At 40.0% G+C, this 17,907-nt stretch overlaps 1 protein-coding gene across 1 annotated transcript in view; it reads left to right on the top strand.

Annotated features, from left to right (window-relative positions):
- Nucleotides 1-17,907, top strand: part of ANXA2 (annexin A2) — a 56,011-nt gene that overhangs the window by 36,230 nt on the left and 1,874 nt on the right. The window contains exons 4-12 of the mRNA XM_027851433.1: nt 132-226; nt 3,787-3,900; nt 7,881-7,971; nt 9,105-9,184; nt 12,194-12,253; nt 14,358-14,451; nt 15,621-15,716; nt 16,389-16,447; nt 17,620-17,742. Coding sequence (XP_027707234.1) covers nt 132-226; nt 3,787-3,900; nt 7,881-7,971; nt 9,105-9,184; nt 12,194-12,253; nt 14,358-14,451; nt 15,621-15,716; nt 16,389-16,447; nt 17,620-17,742 — 812 coding nt within the window. The remainder of the gene's footprint in view (nt 1-131; nt 227-3,786; nt 3,901-7,880; nt 7,972-9,104; nt 9,185-12,193; nt 12,254-14,357; nt 14,452-15,620; nt 15,717-16,388; nt 16,448-17,619; nt 17,743-17,907) is intronic.

Below are 17,907 nucleotides of genomic sequence, written 5' to 3'. Positions count from 1 at the left end.
TGTCTTGGTGTTTCAGGCAACCAAACAGTAATGATATTTTCATTAGAAAAGCTCAAGTTGAAATTCTCTAGAAGAGACAACCAATGCGATGAACACTGACCAATGATCTGCTCCAACTTGTGTTTCTGCAGGTGTGGATGAAGTTACCATTGTCAACATTTTGACAAATCGCAGCAATGAACAGAGGCAGGACATTGCCTTCGCTTATCAGAGAAGGACCAAAAAGGTATTAAAAGATTTTGTGTGTAGAGGATGGTCTTATTCTAGGAGTATGGGTAGCATGGGATCACTTTTCTTGAGTTTTGGATCTTCCTCAAAGTTTCAAACCAATGGGCCGCAATAAATTGTTGTCAAGCTGTAGTCTGTCCCAGGCAGCAGCACTTGGAGATATGTGGTATTCCTTCTTTTATGCTATTGGAACCATCTAAGCAAGATCCTAAAGGACTTGGAGGTATGTGAGTGGAAACCCTCTTTCCCTCCCAGTTAGAGTAGGTGAAAAAAGAATTTCTGGTGCTTGGGGAGAAAGGGCTTATAAATTTTTGCTTGGGGGCCTGAAATTCAGTGTCTTGCCTATGCACGGAGTTATATGGTAGGCTTCGGAACTGAAAGGGATCTTAGAGTCCTTCAAGTCTATTTTATTTTACAGATGAGGAAACCAAGACTGAAAGAGGTTATTCATATTCAGGGGCATATAGGTAACAGATGATGGAATTAAGATTTGAACCCAGAACTTCAGACTCCAAAGCCAGTGTTCTTCCCAGTGCACCGCGCTATTTCACTGAGCATCAAACACCTCAAAATGGCATTTTGTCCCCAAAAAGACCTACTAGGTTATTAGTAAGTTTTCCGTTAAACTGCCTACAGAGCTAGCCATTTGATCCACCAGCGTGCTTTTAACAGGGAAGAAATCTATGGGGTATGTATGCCGCTGGTTTTGTCTGTGGTTTTGGAACAACCAAGTGCTTATTCACCTTTTACTTCATTGTAGTGTTGGCAGTTTTTATTTTTAACAGCTTGCTGTTTTATTTTTAACTTCTTGTTATTTAAAGTACCTGATTTATTCTTGGGCAGGGTAGTAAATGCCGCTTCCGGCAGCTCAACCTTGACTTCTTCCAGGCAGGCTTTCACTCCTAGCTGTGGTCTAAATGAAGCAAAGGAAGCTATGCTCGGATGCAAGGGAAATCGGGTGTCTGGGGCCCTGTGGGGTCGAGGAAAGACTGCGGCTGATGTGACTGTAAGATGCCTTTGGGAAGCAGCCAAGTCGTGATAACACTCCCTCCTCCTGGAGTAGTTGAAAGTGGCATGAACAGGGGAACTGGCTTCCCTCATCCTCCATGCATTACAATTCCTTCTGGAGCTAGGTTTTTATTAATCTGCCCTGGTAGAGTTTGGGTGCATGTTTTCTTTCTCTCTCTCCCTGAAAGGATCTGTGAGCAGGTAGAGCTGTGTCTCAGTTAAAGGACAGAACCTCTCTCTTCAGAAAATGTCCTTGTAATTGCTCTCTTAGGCTGTCACCTTTGGAATGTTATTCTGGAACACGCCATCTTAATCTGTGTCCCTTTCTTGGTGTGCATGCATGTCACACATATAGAACTGTAGGTCCAAATTTCCAGGCAGACAGCTGGCTGAATGAAGAGAGTAGCTTTGCCTAGCCCTGCCTGGAGGAAGGCATCATGGGGTCATAGATCTAAAGCTGAGAGACCCTCTAGTGGAATCCCCTCATCCCTATAGACAATTGACTGTGCTTATTAACACAGATGTCACTGTGTGTAGGGACAACTTACTGTTAGCAACACACAGTTATATTGATTCTTAGTTTCTCTTAGTACTAGTGTGGGCAGACCTCCTTGATCATGGAGAGTTATTTGCCAGTCTTTTAGATACCTGTGAGTAGTTGCTTATTGCTACAGAGACAGCTTTAAGTTCTGTCTCCCTCCCCCTTACAACTCCCTCTCTCTTTGCTGAGGAAACTTTTCATCTCTGATGAAAAGGATAACGAACACTTTGAAACAATTTCTGGAGGGAGTAAGCACTGGGAACAAAACTATAGTATATCAAATTGGTATCAAACCAAGAAAAAAAAAGAAGGACCCTACCACGTGGAGAAACTTCTGTGAGAAAGATAACGCATCTCTGTCCTTTTCATGTAAAGATGACAGGATTAATAAATATATCTGTAGTACTAGCAGTCTATAGAGTGGTAGGCAAAAACAAGGGAGGATAGTATGAGAACAGACTTGGGGGAAAATATTGCTTAAGTCTCAGTTTTATTATTCCCCAGAGGAGACTATGCTCACTAAAAGAGTTTGGTGTTAGAAAGCAAAAAATAATCTTTAAGACAGCAGTAATTTGCTACTCATTTTTGACTGATTTGCATGTAGTACCATTGAAAGAACACTCAATTTGGAGTCAGAGAACCCAAGTTCAAATCCTGGTTTCTGCTTCTTACTATCTATGTGACCCTGGACAAATCAGTGGGAAAAGCTTTCCTCAAAATTCTTCAAATTGTCTACTTAGAAACCTGGCCATAGAGTTCTGGATGTGCACAGGAGCCTCTGTAAAATGAAGGGATTTGAACAGATTAAGTGAGACAAAGTAATTTCTAAGTGTTCCATTGAATGCTGTCGGTAAGGCTAAGGTTTAGGCAGGAGAGAAGAAAGGAAGGAAGAGGAAGAGAGAGACTCATTTAAAGAAGGGAACTTCTTTAAAGTTTTTTGTGGGATGGTGCCAACATTGTCTTCACTTACTACTCCAAGCCATGAGCCAGAAAGAGCCTTCCTCTTCAATTAAGCTTATCATCGAGACCCAGTCTAAAAAAAGGCAGTCCTTGTATCCTTATAGAAGAGTGAGGGATTGCTCTCCATCTCTGGGAACTCCAATTTGTAATTTCCTGGCTAATGCAGAAGCAAGAGCTTCCTGAGTTTGATTCTCTTCTTATTAGGTAGTTGTTGCAGTGAACACCCACAGTCTGAAGTGGTTTCAAGGCAAAACTGCATTTGCTGACTTTTGGAACTGGAGGGTTCAGAGGCTGGGATGTATAATCTGATGCTCTCCAGCAGAGCTCTGTGGTTCTGGGCTGGTTTAACGGAATGAGTGATGTCAGGCACCTAGGCTGATGTCACTATCCTCTCTGCAGATACAGCTAAGGCTCCCCATATAAGGCATCAAAGAATGTGAAGTGGACTTCATTGTATCTTCTTTAGTCTTTAGGATGAACAGGATCTCAGCGAAAAGATCCACTGACAAATTTTTATAGTCTCCTGGACAAAAAGCATCGTAGTATCATAGACCTGGAGTAGGAACCTGTATTGTATAGGGATTCTCTAACCTAGTTATTAAGCCTCCTGATTAGCAAAGGTGCTTGAACCTCAGAGAGTTGTGAGACTTCATGGATGTTACTATGGCTTTCAAGAATGAAATAAAATTCCCCGTGCTTTTATTGACAAGGAGGGAAACACAGTGCACCACCTACTCTACCTATCTTTACATCTCCCCCCTTGGATTTTGAGCAAGCTTTTTGAAAGAAGTGTCTGTCTGCTCTTTGGGTTTTTAGCATCTAGCTATGTAGAAGGGAAAGTAAGAGAAGTGGAAAATAAATACTTCCAGCCATGACACCTCAGAACAAAAATGATATTGTAACAAATGTTTGTGTGTTTCATCTACAGATAATAACCTGTCTTTAAAATGGAGTTGTCTTACCATTCTTTTAATCATAAGTTTGAAAAGGCAAAGCTAGCTATTAACTTTAAGTTCATGATCATTTCCTTCCCTCTTCCACCCCAAAAGGAACTTGCATCAGCACTGAAATCTGCCTTATCTGGCCACCTGGAGACAGTGATTTTAGGCCTTTTGAAGACACCTGCTCAGTATGATGCTTCAGAGCTGAAAGCCTCCATGAAGGTAAAAAAGCAGATTTAATCTAAATCAAAGTCTACCATCAATATTGGGAATTACTTTTTTTCTTCCTTAGTGTAATTAGGTGATTTTCAGTTTTGTTGCATTCTCCCATTTGAAACCTTTTTTTCTTGAATGAACTGAAGATAGAGGGCCTGGGATTTGTACCAAAAATATTTCAATTCCTTTTTTTAAACTCTAAAGAAATTTCATGATGCTGAGAAGTTAGTTACCAGCTGCTACTGCTTGGCACCTGGGCAATTGCTGTACCATTTGGAAAACTACTTCCTTGATTACACTTCCTCCTTTGAAAAATGTTTTGTGATTTTAAAGTAAAAGTTAAACACATAGGAGGTCCTCACTGAGGCTAGAAAATTCTGCCTTAGTGTTTCATCCATTCACAATCTCCAGCTCCCTGCTAGTGAAAAAACGTTAGAATGGAGATTGTTAGAACTCAAAGAAACTTTAGAGATGATCTGTCTGGAACCCCTCGTTTTCAAGAGGAAACAGACCTGGAGAGGACGAATGACTTCACCAAGATTAGCTTTTATTTGACAGAATAGTGTAGGAACAGAATGGGAATAAGGATTCTTCTAAATTAATTAATTAATTAATTCATTCATTCTGTGAATGTTTATTAAGTGGCAGGCATTGTGTTATGTGCTTGAGATACAAAGACCGAGAGAAGTAGTCCATTGCCTCTAGGAATTTATATTCCGTTAGTGGGAAACAAAGTAGATAGGAAAATACAAATGAAAGCAGAATAGGCACAGATAATTACTGGGGAGGGGGCATTAGCGTATGAACGTGTGGTGATATTCAGGAAGCATTGCATGTAAGAGGTGCCACTTGAACAGAGTTTTGAAGGAAGCTATGGTTTCTTAAGAGGTGATGGTCAGGAGGGAGCAAAGCCAGGTATGGGGCACAGCTTGGGCAAAGTCATGGAGACATGAGATGAAATGTTATGTATGAAGAATAGTAAATAGGCCAGTTTGGCTTAAACTTGGAGTGTGTGGAAAGTAATGTGCAGTAAGGGTAGAGGAGAAGAGTTTTAAATGCCGAACAAAAGAATTTTTACTTTAACGTAAGGGCAGTAGGGAGATACTGGCACTTCTGTGTATATATGATGTCTGGGGATTTCAGGTCATGGGTGCACCATGGTTTGAATTATCTGTTTGATTTTTTTTCTTGAAATCTTTGTAAATTTCTGGCATAATTTTACATCAGATTTATTATATGTATCTTCTCAAATGAAAAAAATAATTGTAAAGTGCTTATTAGCACAGTGCCTGGCACATAGTAAGCTTTATGTAAATGTTAGTTGTTTATTATTTTATCGTTGTCATTGTCATCATCATCCATTTAGCTGCAACTCATAGCAACTACTTTTTGGGGTCTATTGCTAAATAATTATTAGAAGTTTGACCAGGAATTGTACCAAGAGTCATTATAGCTTACATTAATGAAAAAATATGATTTCTATATATGTATATATATTTAGTGTATATATGATATTACCATAAGCTAACCACCAGGTTTTTGGATAATCAAATGCTGCCCTCTGCTGCTCTAAGTAGATATAATTTGTACAATTCAAGATAAAGCACATTTCTCATTTTATTCTGTGCTTCACTGCTTTTGTTGGGCTTTTAATATTCCTGAATTGCCAAGTGGCCAACCTGCAGACCCATCACCAGAGCTGTGACCAGTGTCACAGTTCAGTCCTTTTCTCAGGAGAGTAAACTGGAGTGTGAGTCAGCATGCCTAGGGAAGATGCATTTCTTGGGGACCGAAGCCTAAAAAATCAAATCCACTATAAATATCTAATTGTTAAATTCATTCTCCTTAATCATGCTGAAACTCAGCTCAGGTATCTCCCTCCCACTTTCCCTTCCCCTTTTCCTGTTTTTCTCCCTTTTATTTTTTCCCTCCCCCTCCCTCCTCTGCTTTTTCTCCTCTTCCTTTTTCTCTCTTCTCTGTCCCTCTCTTCCTGTCTTTCTACCTTTATCTCTTTCACCCATTTCCCCTACTTCTTCTCATTCTCCTCTCCCTTTTTCCCTCTAGACACTCCCTTCTCTCTACATTTCCTAATTAGTCTAAGATTCATCAAAATGACCTGAAGGAGTGAAATTTCAACAAGATTTAATGATCCTTCTTGATAAATATCATCCCTGAAACTTGAGCCAGGAAAAACACAGAGGAACAGAAGATTTAGCCTTGTGGAGGGTTTTTCTTACCATCAGCACATTCGGGAGGTTCATACTAAATCTTTTCATCATGAATTCATTTTGCTGATACTCATACTTAGCTGGGGTCGGGAACTAGACACTGGTGCCTGAAACAGGCCTCGGGACTTATTAGAGTTGTCCTCAGTCATTTTTGTAATCTCTTAAAGATACTGACGGCCAATGACAAGTAGCACTGAATGAAAAATCTTTGACTCTTTCCAGCTCTTTCATTAGTTGTTGTGGCTGAGCCCCACACTGAAAATGATGAAATTTGAAATGATGATGTTGCCTGAATTATCTTTAAGAGCAGTCTACTTTGCCTCCTGGAAGCAACAGAATCCCCAGTGTGCCGCTGTCAACACTGCCCCCGCAGTAGGAATCGTGGGCAGCCTTGTGAAAAACCCAAGCTGTTATTTAGTTTTTGAAGTATTCCAACTTAACCCAAGACTATTGATGTTCCAGAAACATTTCAACCTTGAGAGTTCAGAGACTGCACAGGTTAAGTCCAAATAATAGAGACAAACAAGTACCTTGTAAGGTCCTTGCTTTTCTCTCAACCGTAGTACTGAGCAAACTGACGGTGGTAAAGGGCGTCATTGTTTCAGTCCACATTTCTATCAGTCTTGAAAATGAAAAGATACTGTCCAAATGTGTGTCATGGGTCACTTGATCCTCATTTTCCACTACTCATTTAGGTAGAAGTAAGGATGTTTTGTGAAAGATAAATGGTTGTTTACATGGTGCCCTTTCAGTTGGCACAGAATTTTAGGGAGGAAGTTTTTGCTTTACTGAATGTCAGAGCCTTAATAAGACATCTTGAAATCCTGTAGGTAGAGGTGTTGGCCGGTGAAACAGATTAAGTTCAAAATTTAAAATTAACCATTGACCAATTGCCCAAGGCTTGGTACATGGTACTTGAGCATATCTGGGGGGCAGCTGAACTCTAATAGAGTTTAATTAATAGCTGACACTCTTTTCATGTGGATAAGTAATTTTCTTATTGTATTAACACCTCATAATTGATTTACATTTTCAACAGTACTCATTCTGTGTAGTTCAAAGCAATATTTCTATATTCAGTTTTACTTTAGCTTCACAGAATGGCAAGTATTCAAGGACCTGATTATTAAATCTTGACTTTGATCACAAAGCAGCCTTTGAAATACATGTTTCATCATGTCCTTTCAACCAGTCTAGCTAAATCAAAAGTGTATGTATTAAATTTGAATACATCATCTCTCCAATTCTTACTCCTTAATAAAATGTTGGTGTCTGGCTTTATTTGACACTTCATTATTTCTTTTTGCTCCTCTAAAATGCCTGAAGAGTGCATAATAATTAAGGGGAAGAAGCAATGCAAGTATAACATTTTTAACATTCATCCAGTTTTTCATTTTAAAGCTTGTTTTGTCATACACCTTTTCCTAGCACAAAGGTTTATTTGAGTCTAACAGACTGGCTGTGGCTGATACCATAACATCACCTATGTTTCTTTTGCTTAAAATACTGAAAAGCACTTTTTAAGGGGTGGAGGATAACATGAGCATCTGAGGAAAACTGTCCAGATTCTCTCTTGGAAAGACAGAAAAAAGAATAGGGAGGGGAGATAATGGAGTTGATGCAGGTTTCTCTTACTAAGGTCGTGTGATTCACAAACATGGATACCAAAGGAGATAGAAGTAACTAGATGATTATGAGCACCTAGCCCTTGATGATTTCTCAATACCATTCCTCCCTAATTTTGATCTGCTTTTCCAGGGCCTGGGTACTGATGAAGATTCCCTCATTGAGATCATCTGCTCACGGACAAACAAGGAGCTCTATGAAATTAACAGAGTCTACAGAGAAAGTAAGTGAGCGCTCTATTTCTGTATTTATGTTAAACCCTTTCAGCCCAATTTTCCTGAATATATAATGGAGAGGTGGGAGAGTGAGATGGCCGGAATGAAGTTTTGCTGAATGGCTCATGCCTTTGGTTATGCTGGGGAGAAATTTTTCAAAATGTGTTAGTTTTCTTTTTAAAATTATCCAAGCATTTTACTTCTGCCTCATTTCCTGACTTTTGGGCATTTCTCTGCATGTCTTGAGGGTTGGCAGAAGGGAAAGTAGATAAAACAAAAATTAGTTAATTTTGCATCATTATTAGTAGCTGTATCAAAGGCAGTGTGGCATAGTGGATATTAGCCTTACAACCAGGAAGACCTGGGCAGTGGATTTTAGCCTCACAACCAGGAAGACCTGGGTTCAAGTCCTGCCTTTGGTACACAGTGGTTCCATGAACAAGTTACTTCTCAGTGCTCTAAGCAAAATTCTAAGAATGTAAGTTGTAGAGGGGAAACTAGGTGGTACAGTGGATAGAGTGCTGGGCCTGGAGTCAGGAGGACTTGAGTTCAAATTCAGTATCAAACACTACTGCGGTCATGGAGAATCAGACATGATTGAAAATGACTAAGCAATAGTAATAACAGAAGTTGTAGAGAAGGGACCATCCTGCATTGGTACAGAACTCTGCAGGACCTGAGTTCAAATCTGGTCTCAGACACTACTGTTTGACCCTGGAAAAGTTCCTTAACCCAGATTGCTTGGGGAAAAAAAAGAAGATTTGGTGGGGAGGAAGTTTAAACTTGGATGAAATAATGTTTCTGTGGTATATGAAAATTCTATTTGCTGAAGCTATCTAGTTTTCCATGCCACAGATAACTGTTTTAGAAGTAAGCTTGTTGATCTCAAACTTGACTCAACTCTGTCAGTCCTTTGTTACTAAAAGTGACAAACCAGTTCTGACTCCAAGAGGATAAAAGGCTTCTTTCTTAATAATTAGGTATTGATTTAGGGGTAGGGCACATTGATGAACATGATATGTTCTTTATTCAGGTTAAGTCAGGCATGTCACAGCCTTGGCGCAAGCCGGAACAGCAGAGATTGGGAGGAGGGTAGGTGAGGAGGCAGGAAATGTAAAAACCTATTGACTTTCTTTTCAAGTGTACAAGACAGACTTGGAGAAGGACATTATTTCGGACACATCTGGTGACTTCCGCAAATTGATGGTTGCCCTGGCAAAGGTTAGTTTTTTTCAGCATATTTCTCTGTCCTTGTTCCTCTAACTCCCGTGGCCAGTCCCATGCCTCATTTTGTGCCTGGGAGTGAATTAACTATATCCTCCAGGGCCTGCTGCTTTCCTGACAGTAGGTTTATACTGTCACTGCAGAGTTGTCATTTTCATATAATAGGATTTCTTATCCTGAGAAACAGCCTGGGCTAGTGGACTTGGGGAACAGAAGGGGAGTAAGTATAACTCCTGAGGCCCAGCTGGGCTTTGCCAGCCCTGGCTTGGATGACTTTAGAAAGGTCACTTTGCTTTTCTCCAGGTGGGCTGCCAAAGACCCCTCACAGGCTTGTGCACTGTCATCCAGTTCTCACTCCTTAGGAGAGAAAGGAATAACTATACACATCTGGGAGGATTTACACTTACGGTCCTGTGCTTAGTGTTGTTGGTGGTTGTAAATCAGTTTGAAAATGCAAGTACAAGGCATTGTTGAAATGCAAAATATTATCACCTATAAGCCTGAATTGTGTTGAGGGTGCAATTTAAAAGCCTAAGAACCAGTGGAGGGAATTGAAGTTAGTTTTCCTGGGACCTTCAGAATGAAATGATTAGCACGGTACATTTTGGACCCTACAACACCTCCTTATCGTCTCCTAACAGCCTTCTGGCTGTACTTTCTGACTCTAGTCTCCTATCTATACTTCATCCCATGTATCAGACTAATCTTTCTCAAATGTTACTTTTGTCCTATCAAGCCTCTGCTCAGGAAATGCCATCATCACATCTACATGCAAACCTATAAAATTGACATACGTGACGCACAAACCTGCACAATCTATATACGTGACACGCAAACCTACAAAATCGACATCAAAGTCAAACTCCTTTTTCTCTCCCTCCTCTTCTCCTGAGACCCTCTGTGATCTGATCCCACCCATCTTATCCATCCCTGTTTTCCAACATTTATGACTCCAGATAGTATGTTGAGAAGCAGTGTAGTTTGGTGGGCAGAGTCAACCTTGCAGTTGGGAAGACTTTGGTCCACGTCTCTGACATACAGTGTTGTGTGTCCCTGGGCGAGATACTTTAACTCCCCGGCGTCTCAGGAAACTCTCCAACACTGTAGGTTGCACCCTAGGTTTCTGTTTGCACGAGTAGAAGGAGTTCCCTTATTGTGAGAACCCTACGTCACTAAAAATTACAGATGTAGTTCAAAATATTGCTTATGGGAATCTGGTCTCGTCACTATGATAACATGCTCAGATCTACTTTATCTTGCTCTTTCTTCCATCCATCCTTTAGGGTCTGACACACACCCCATCCTAATTCCCATATATTTATTTATCTGCTGCTATGTGTTAGGTCCTGAGGATACTTCAATATATTATAGATCTGTGATTGCTTTAGGTATTCCCTTCGCTGTTGCAAATCACTTTACTATTTTACAGGCAGCTTTTTAAAGTTGCTGAAAAGTTTGTTCTGCGACCAGCCTGGTGAGAAACCTTTGGGGTTCCAGAAATGGAAAGGGGATAGTTTCTGCCTTCAAAGAGTTTGTAATATAGTGGGAAACGGGCATTTTAAACAGACACAAATAACTGAAATACAAGTTAGAATGTTATAAATATATAGAAGAGGTCAGAGAAGGGTGAGAGATTGGGTAGAGAGCACTGCTAACTGGGAGTTGACCAGAGAAAGTTTTGTGAAATGGATGGCACCTGGTGGTGTGCTGGTAAATATTTAACAACTGACTCTCTGGAGAAAAAAAGTTCCCGTGACACACTTAAGTTTAATCTGCTTTATTGATATTTTCCCTGTAGCTTTTTAAGTGTAGAAAATAAAGAAACCAAATAACTTAAGCCCTGATTTGCATAATTTGCCAATTTCCAAGGTGTAAATGCTCACACTGAAAACTTAGCAGTTGGCTCTTAGAACTGGCTCCAGCACACCTCTGGCTAACACTTGAGTTACATTTTGAAGGAAGATAAAATTTTCAGCAGGCAGTGATATGGAGGGAGTCTGTTCCAGGAACAGGTGTCTGCTGATACAAATGCATTTAGGTAGGAGAATGCAGGACAAGATCAGGGAAAGGCTAGTAAATTAGTTTGGCTGGAATGTAAGAAGGATAGAAAGTGTGAGGCTGGAATGATAGGTTGGAACTATATCGTGGGGTCCTTGATTGCCAAGTTTGTATTTTATCCTGTGAGCCATGGAGAACATTGTTGTCTTCAGGCAAGGGGAGTGACGTTCTGTGGTTTAGGAATTAGGAAGCTAGCTTTGACAGCTTTGTAAATGATAGGGGAGGTCATGATAGACTGATAGACAATGATAGACTGATAAGGGGAAATGGAGGTCAGGGAGACGAGGTAGGAATCTGTGACAATCTCCCTGCATAAAGCCTTCCGTGTTTACTCCCGTTCATGGTGGTTTCTCTCTTCTCCAGAATTCCTTGTACCTCCTCAACACTGAAATGATTTTGCACTTAATTATTCTGCTCTTGTTTTCTTAATTACAGTACAGGCTACTTAAAAGCATCAGCCATATCTGAGGAGGCAGTACGGTGTAGCAGAAAGAGCATTGGTTTTAGAGTCTGAGGAACTGGGTTCAGATTCAGATTCTTCTGCTTAATACTAGCATGACCTTGGACAGGTTATCTTCACTTCTCTGAGAAATGAAGGGGGTGCACTCGATAACTCCTTAACATTCCTTCTTGCTTTCACTTTTTGTGCTCCACTTCACTTATCGTAGTCAATGTTTGTTGATTAACTTTGGAGAGATCAGGAAATAGTTACCTTTCAAGGTTTGGTCCGTTAACATCTTCTTGTCCCCCTCCACCTGGACTATTTTTTAAAGTACTGCTTGTAGTGAGCATCTTTTGCTTGAACTTGAAAATTATAGATAGCTTTTGTTCAAAGTGAATGTTTAATTAGCACACATAAGCTTATAGGAACTGAGGGGAAATTGTATTTTGTCTTAAGTTTATGATAAAAAATATGTTTATGAATTTCATGTATAATTCTTTTTACAGGGCAGACGGGCAGAAGACGGCTCTTCAATTGATTATGATCTAATTGACCAAGATGCTCGGGTAAGTGACAACTGTAGCCAGTAATGACATCCTTTTACTAGGAGTGCGTTATTAAAGTGTGTTTGCTGCAGAGGTTCATGTAATAATAACAACAACAATAATAATAATAATAATAATGAGCATTTATATAGTGCTTTAGGTTTGAAAAATGCTTTATGTATGTTAGGCATTTAATGTGGAGAGTAGTAGAAGATGGGGCTGTTCTGAGGGTAAGGAGTTGACAAAGAGGTTGGCATTAGTGCTGATATTTCCTGATGAATATTACCATTATTTCAAAGCAGGTCTAAGAATTCTTTAAAACATAGAAAGGGTTCATTTTTACTTAAAAATTAAGTATATGACATACATCAGTCTTACAAGAAGATGGGAGAGTGAAGATGGGTTAGATGTTAAAAAAATAGTAATAGTGTTGTGTTTTCTTGTAGGTATTCAGGTAGATAGCATTATTATGTTTCTTAATTTATAAATGATCTAGACTTCTTCCCTCCCTCTCTCCCTTCTTTCAATCCTTCTTCCCTTCCCTCCCTCCCTTCTCCTTCTCTTGCTTCCTTTCCTCCTCTTTTTCTCTTTCCCTTTTATCCTTCTTTCTTCTGCCCCATCGCCTGCCTTTTCTGTACTTATTTGTCTTATTTATTCCCACCTATTGCCCTTGGATATTTTGAAAGTCTGGACCTGGGCTAGTACTAACTTCTAATACAGGCCTTCTTAACCTTTTTTGTGTCATGGATCCCTTTGACAGTCTGGTGAAGCCTATGGATCCCTTCTTAAAGTAACATATATATATACACACACACACACACACACACACACACATATATATATATATATATATATATACACACATATATTTTTGTTTTTGGAAAGGCAATTGGGGTTAAGTGACTTGCCCGGGGTCACACTGCTAGTAAGTGTCAAGTGTCTGGTCTAAGACCAGATTTGAACTCAGGTCCTTCTGACTCCAGGGCTGGTGCTCTATCCACTGTGCCATCTAGCTGCCCCATTAAAATAATATTTTTAAATGCATAAAATAAAATATATAGGATTACAAAGGAAATCTGTTACATTGAATAAAAAGTTCACATATTACCCAGGCTAAGTATCCCTGTTCTAAAAGTTGAATATTGATATTTGAAACATTGACATTTGAAAATCATAGAATATTGAAATTGCTTTTGCCTGCTCTGTGGGTTCAATGGTAGATAGATTCCAACATTAAACATCCCCTATGATCATGGTGCAGGGAGACAATTGATCAATGTTGACAGGCCCTTATACTGAAAAAAATCCCATAAGAAAGGGTTGATCAATGCCAGCTGGGTGGCAGTGGATAAGGTGCCAGGACTGGAGTCAGAAAGACTCATCTTCATGAGTTCAAATCTGGCCTCAGATACTTATTAGCTGTGTGATTCTGGGCATTTCACTTAACCTTGTTTGCCTCAGTTTCCTCATCTTTCAATTGAGCTGGAGAAGGAAGTGGGAAATTGCTCCATTATCTCTTCCAAGAAAATGCCAAATGGGGTCACAGACAGTTGGACATGACTGAACAACAAAAATACATATGGATAGAAGTTCTCTAAGGAAAACCTGTAAGACCTATGTTCTCCTTGTAATGATCAGTCACTTAATGAGCATTTATTAAGTGCTTATTATATGTCAGGCACTGTGCTAAATACTGTGGATATCAAGAAAGGTGAAAGTAGTCTGTGCATTCAAGGAGATTCCATTTTAATGGGGGAAAGAAAATGTAAATAATTAGCTACATACAAGATACATATAGAGAACATAGAAGGAAACCTTAGAGGGCATGCTCTAGCATCTTGGGGTGTTGGCAAGGAGGGGAACTGAAAAATACCTGCTACAGATGGTAGCATTTGAGATATAGCTTGAAGGAAGACAGGCTGTACCCCCTTTATGCCTGAGGGAAACCACCAGGGAATGAATGAACCACTAATACAAGTCTTACATTTTGATTTGAGCCTGTATCATAAGGTTTTCCTGTAGTTTGGCTTTTTGAGGATTTTTTAAAATATAGAGTCTGTATTAGGTTATTACGATGCTTTGCCTGGTGAAGCTTGACTTCTACCTGCCTTGATTGTGCCTGTAGGAGCTCTATGATGCAGGAGTGAAGAGGAAGGGGACCGATGTCCCTAAATGGATCAGTATTATGACCGAGAAGAGCGTGGCCCACCTCCAGAAAGGTACCGTGCCTGTGTTCTCTAATATGTGAGCCAAGTTCGATTTTGTCCTCCAGGCTCATCTCACGAGTGATCGTGATGCTGGCATTTGGGGGAGGGCCATGGAGGCAGGATTTTGGTGACATGGTTCTGTCTCTTACTCACCCTGTGGTCTGTCTGCTCACTCTCCCTCATTCCCATCAGTCATTAAGCACTTATTAGGCACCTGCCGTCCATTCCCACCAGCCCCACCATTTTTGGCCTTTTCCACCCAAAAATATGTTAGGTGTCAGATTTACTTTGCCTCTTTTCCCTTTCTTCTTTCCACTTTTCCATTTTTAGTACCTTGAATAAAACATTCAGTACGTAAATCATAAATTTTTGCACTACAAAGATATAGAAGAAAACACATTGGCCAGACATTATCAGAGACACGCAGCCTGTCCTTGTGGACAAAGAGCTGACCTTCAAACTTGGAACATCTGGGTTTAAATCCAACACCTAACATTTACTAGCTGTGTAAGTCTGGGCAAGTCACTTAACTTCAGTGGGACCCTCTTTCCTCATTTATGAAATGAGGGATTTGGATTAGATGGCTTCTGAGATTTCTTTCAGCCTGAACTCTACGATTCTATGACTGTTCTCTCTCACCTCCCTACATATATTGAATTAGCTGCTTTTACTGTGTATTGAAGTTAGTTGTTTTTTTTTTTTGTGGAAGGGAGATGAGTGAGCAGACTTTTAAAATCATAAATTATATCAGATCTTTCTGACAGCAGTACATTTTTGTAGATCTGTACCTGTGATTTCATTAGTATAGGGAACTCCCTCCCCTGTATGGGAACTCTCCATGGATGCAGGTCTTCAGCTTCCCTGTAACTTAGAGTTCCCTGGGACTCTAAAACCTAAAGTGGTCACTCACCTAGTCAGTATCAGGGACAGGTCTTGAATCCAATTGCCCCTCTGTTCACTACCCAGTTGAATATAAACACCTTGAGGGCAGGAACTGTTTTTGCTTTTGTCTTTCTATCCCTAGCACCTAGCCCAGTGCGTGGTACATAGTAGGTGCTTGATAGGTATTGAATAAATGCTCCATGCTGCCTCTCTGCCTCCAGGATGTGACTATGGATTGATAATTTGGTTTGACATGTTGAAGGCTTCTGTTCTTATGATCCCTTTTATCTGTCTTACAGTATTTGAAAAGTACAATAGCTACAGCCCTTATGACATGCTGGAGAGTATCAAGAAAGAGGTCAAAGGAGACCTTGAAAACGCCTTCCTCAACCTGGGTAAGCAAATGTGTGTCTCATGGCCCCATTTTAGCTTTCCCTGAGCAGTCCCAAAGTCTTAGTACTTCATCAGCCCTACCGACTTAGATTGGTAATTGGAAGTTCTTATTCTGAATGTGAATGATTGTTGCACTGAAGAAAGAGAAAAGAGCTGTGATTTAGGAGCTTTCTCCACTGTGGTTTTGTATAATCAACATCATCATCATCCACCTTATATTGTATGTAGTGCTTCCTGTTCCTTAAAGCACTTTTATACCCATTATCTCAATTTGTGGATATTATATGAGGATATTAAACTGACAGACTTGTTATAGTAGGACCAGAAAGCTTGGGGGTGGGGGTTGGGGAGGGTGAGCTGGAAGAGGAAGAGAAGAATGCTGGTCAAAGAGGAGAGGACCCTATTATTGAAAGAGATTTTCACTGTCTGTGTACATCATCTGTATCCCCGATTTTAGGCATCTTTGGTGATTAGTGTCAGTCTTGGGATAAACATGGACAATTTTCTGATCCCCATCAGACATTCCTACTTTAAAACATATTTTAGTAAAGCAAACCCATTTTGTAATATAATCCTTTCTAGTTTACTCAGCAGGGATAAGACCATTTCACTCTTAGGGTTTGTAGATAGATAAGCAGTTGCACCAGAAGTCTGACAGTTTCTTCTTTCTGCAGTCCAGTGCATTCAGAACAAGCCCCTGTATTTTGCTGACCGACTTTATGATTCCATGAAGGTAAGAACAACTGGTTACTCCGTTCAGAGTTCTGCTACTTGGCCTCTCTTCTTTCCTTGACCCTAGATTTTTTTGTAATTTCTCAAAAAGTATGTTGCCTCTGATAAAGGAAGGGAGTCATTGGATAGAGGCAGGAATCAGGGGTTCCAGCTCTTGTGTGTTTGTGATGTCATACAAACTACAGCTATCCCATTTTGAGTTTGTTTGTAAAAAACAAAAAAACAAAAAAAACTCGTAAAGCACACACGAAAGAGGAGACATGCCCTGTCGATCATTAATCCTCTACTTCCCTATTGCTTACAGAGTAAAGTACAAATTTCTTATCTTAGTGTTCAAGGTCTTCTACCATGAGGCCCCATCTTTTTAGGCTTATCTGTCTCCCGTGCCTTATAGGGCATGAACCTTTGGTTTCATTCACTCTGCTCTATTTGCTGTAACCTAGATTGTCTTATACTTTCTCTGTTCTTTTAGCTTGGATTGTCCCCACTTCCATTTCTGTATATCAGAATCCTCCCTATCTTCTGAAACCTATATGCACTCACATGTTTTCCTTAAAGCTTTCCCTTATCACCTTATAATATCACTTAGACAGGAAAGAAGTCTTCCTTTTCTGGACTCCTCCAACATTCACTGTTGGCTCTATTCATACACCCCATCATATAACTTATATTTGTGTATATCTTTAGCTTCTCAGGACAGAGATAATGTCTTTTATTTCTTTGTTTCTTCCATGTTACATAGTGTCACACCTCCGTAATAGGTGCTCAGTAAATATTTGTTCAGTCAATGAATGAATGGGGGTAGCTAGGTGGTGCAGTGGTTAAAGCACCTTTCCTGGAGTCTGGAGGACCTGAGTTCAAATCTGTCCTCAGACACTTAATGGCTGTGCGATTCTGGGCAAGTCACTTAACTCTATTGCCTCAAAAAAAAATTTATTTCAATGAATAAATGCAGTGGGTTTTTGAATCCATTTAATCCTGGCGTGCTTGAATTTCCAACAAGTTCATTTTTCTTTGTGAAGTGATTTTGCCCTTATATTTGTCACATCTTAGAGGGCAGAGTCTTTTGTAAGGGACCTAGCACCCTTCCATGTGCAAGCAGACCCTTTAAAACTGCTTTTTGATGATAATGTTTTCAGTGAATTGTAACTTCTGATGTAAACTTGACTATAGGGCAAGGGAACCCGTGACAAGGTCCTGATCAGGATCATGATCTCCCGCAGTGAGGTGGACATGCTGAAAATTAGATCTGAATTCAAGAAAAAGTATGGAAAATCTCTGTATCATTTCATCCAGGTAAGTCTGGAAGTGTGTACCTCTCAGCTGCTTTGTGTGCTTGCTGGGAGCCCTTTTCTGCTGGATTGTCTTATGGGCTGCCTAGGAAGGTGGCAGAGGAATGCCATTGCACTTTGTACATTGGAGGAAATTATTTTAATTAGCTCATACTCCTTCCCTTAAACA

Source organism: Vombatus ursinus, unplaced genomic scaffold, assembly GCF_900497805.2.
Source record: "Vombatus ursinus unplaced genomic scaffold, bare-nosed wombat genome assembly UNPS02009205.1, whole genome shotgun sequence".
In the NCBI taxonomy this organism is placed as follows: Eukaryota; Metazoa; Chordata; class Mammalia; order Diprotodontia; family Vombatidae; genus Vombatus; species Vombatus ursinus.
The sequence above is the reverse complement of the archived record's forward strand: the minus strand, read 5'-3'. Positions and strand labels throughout refer to the sequence as shown.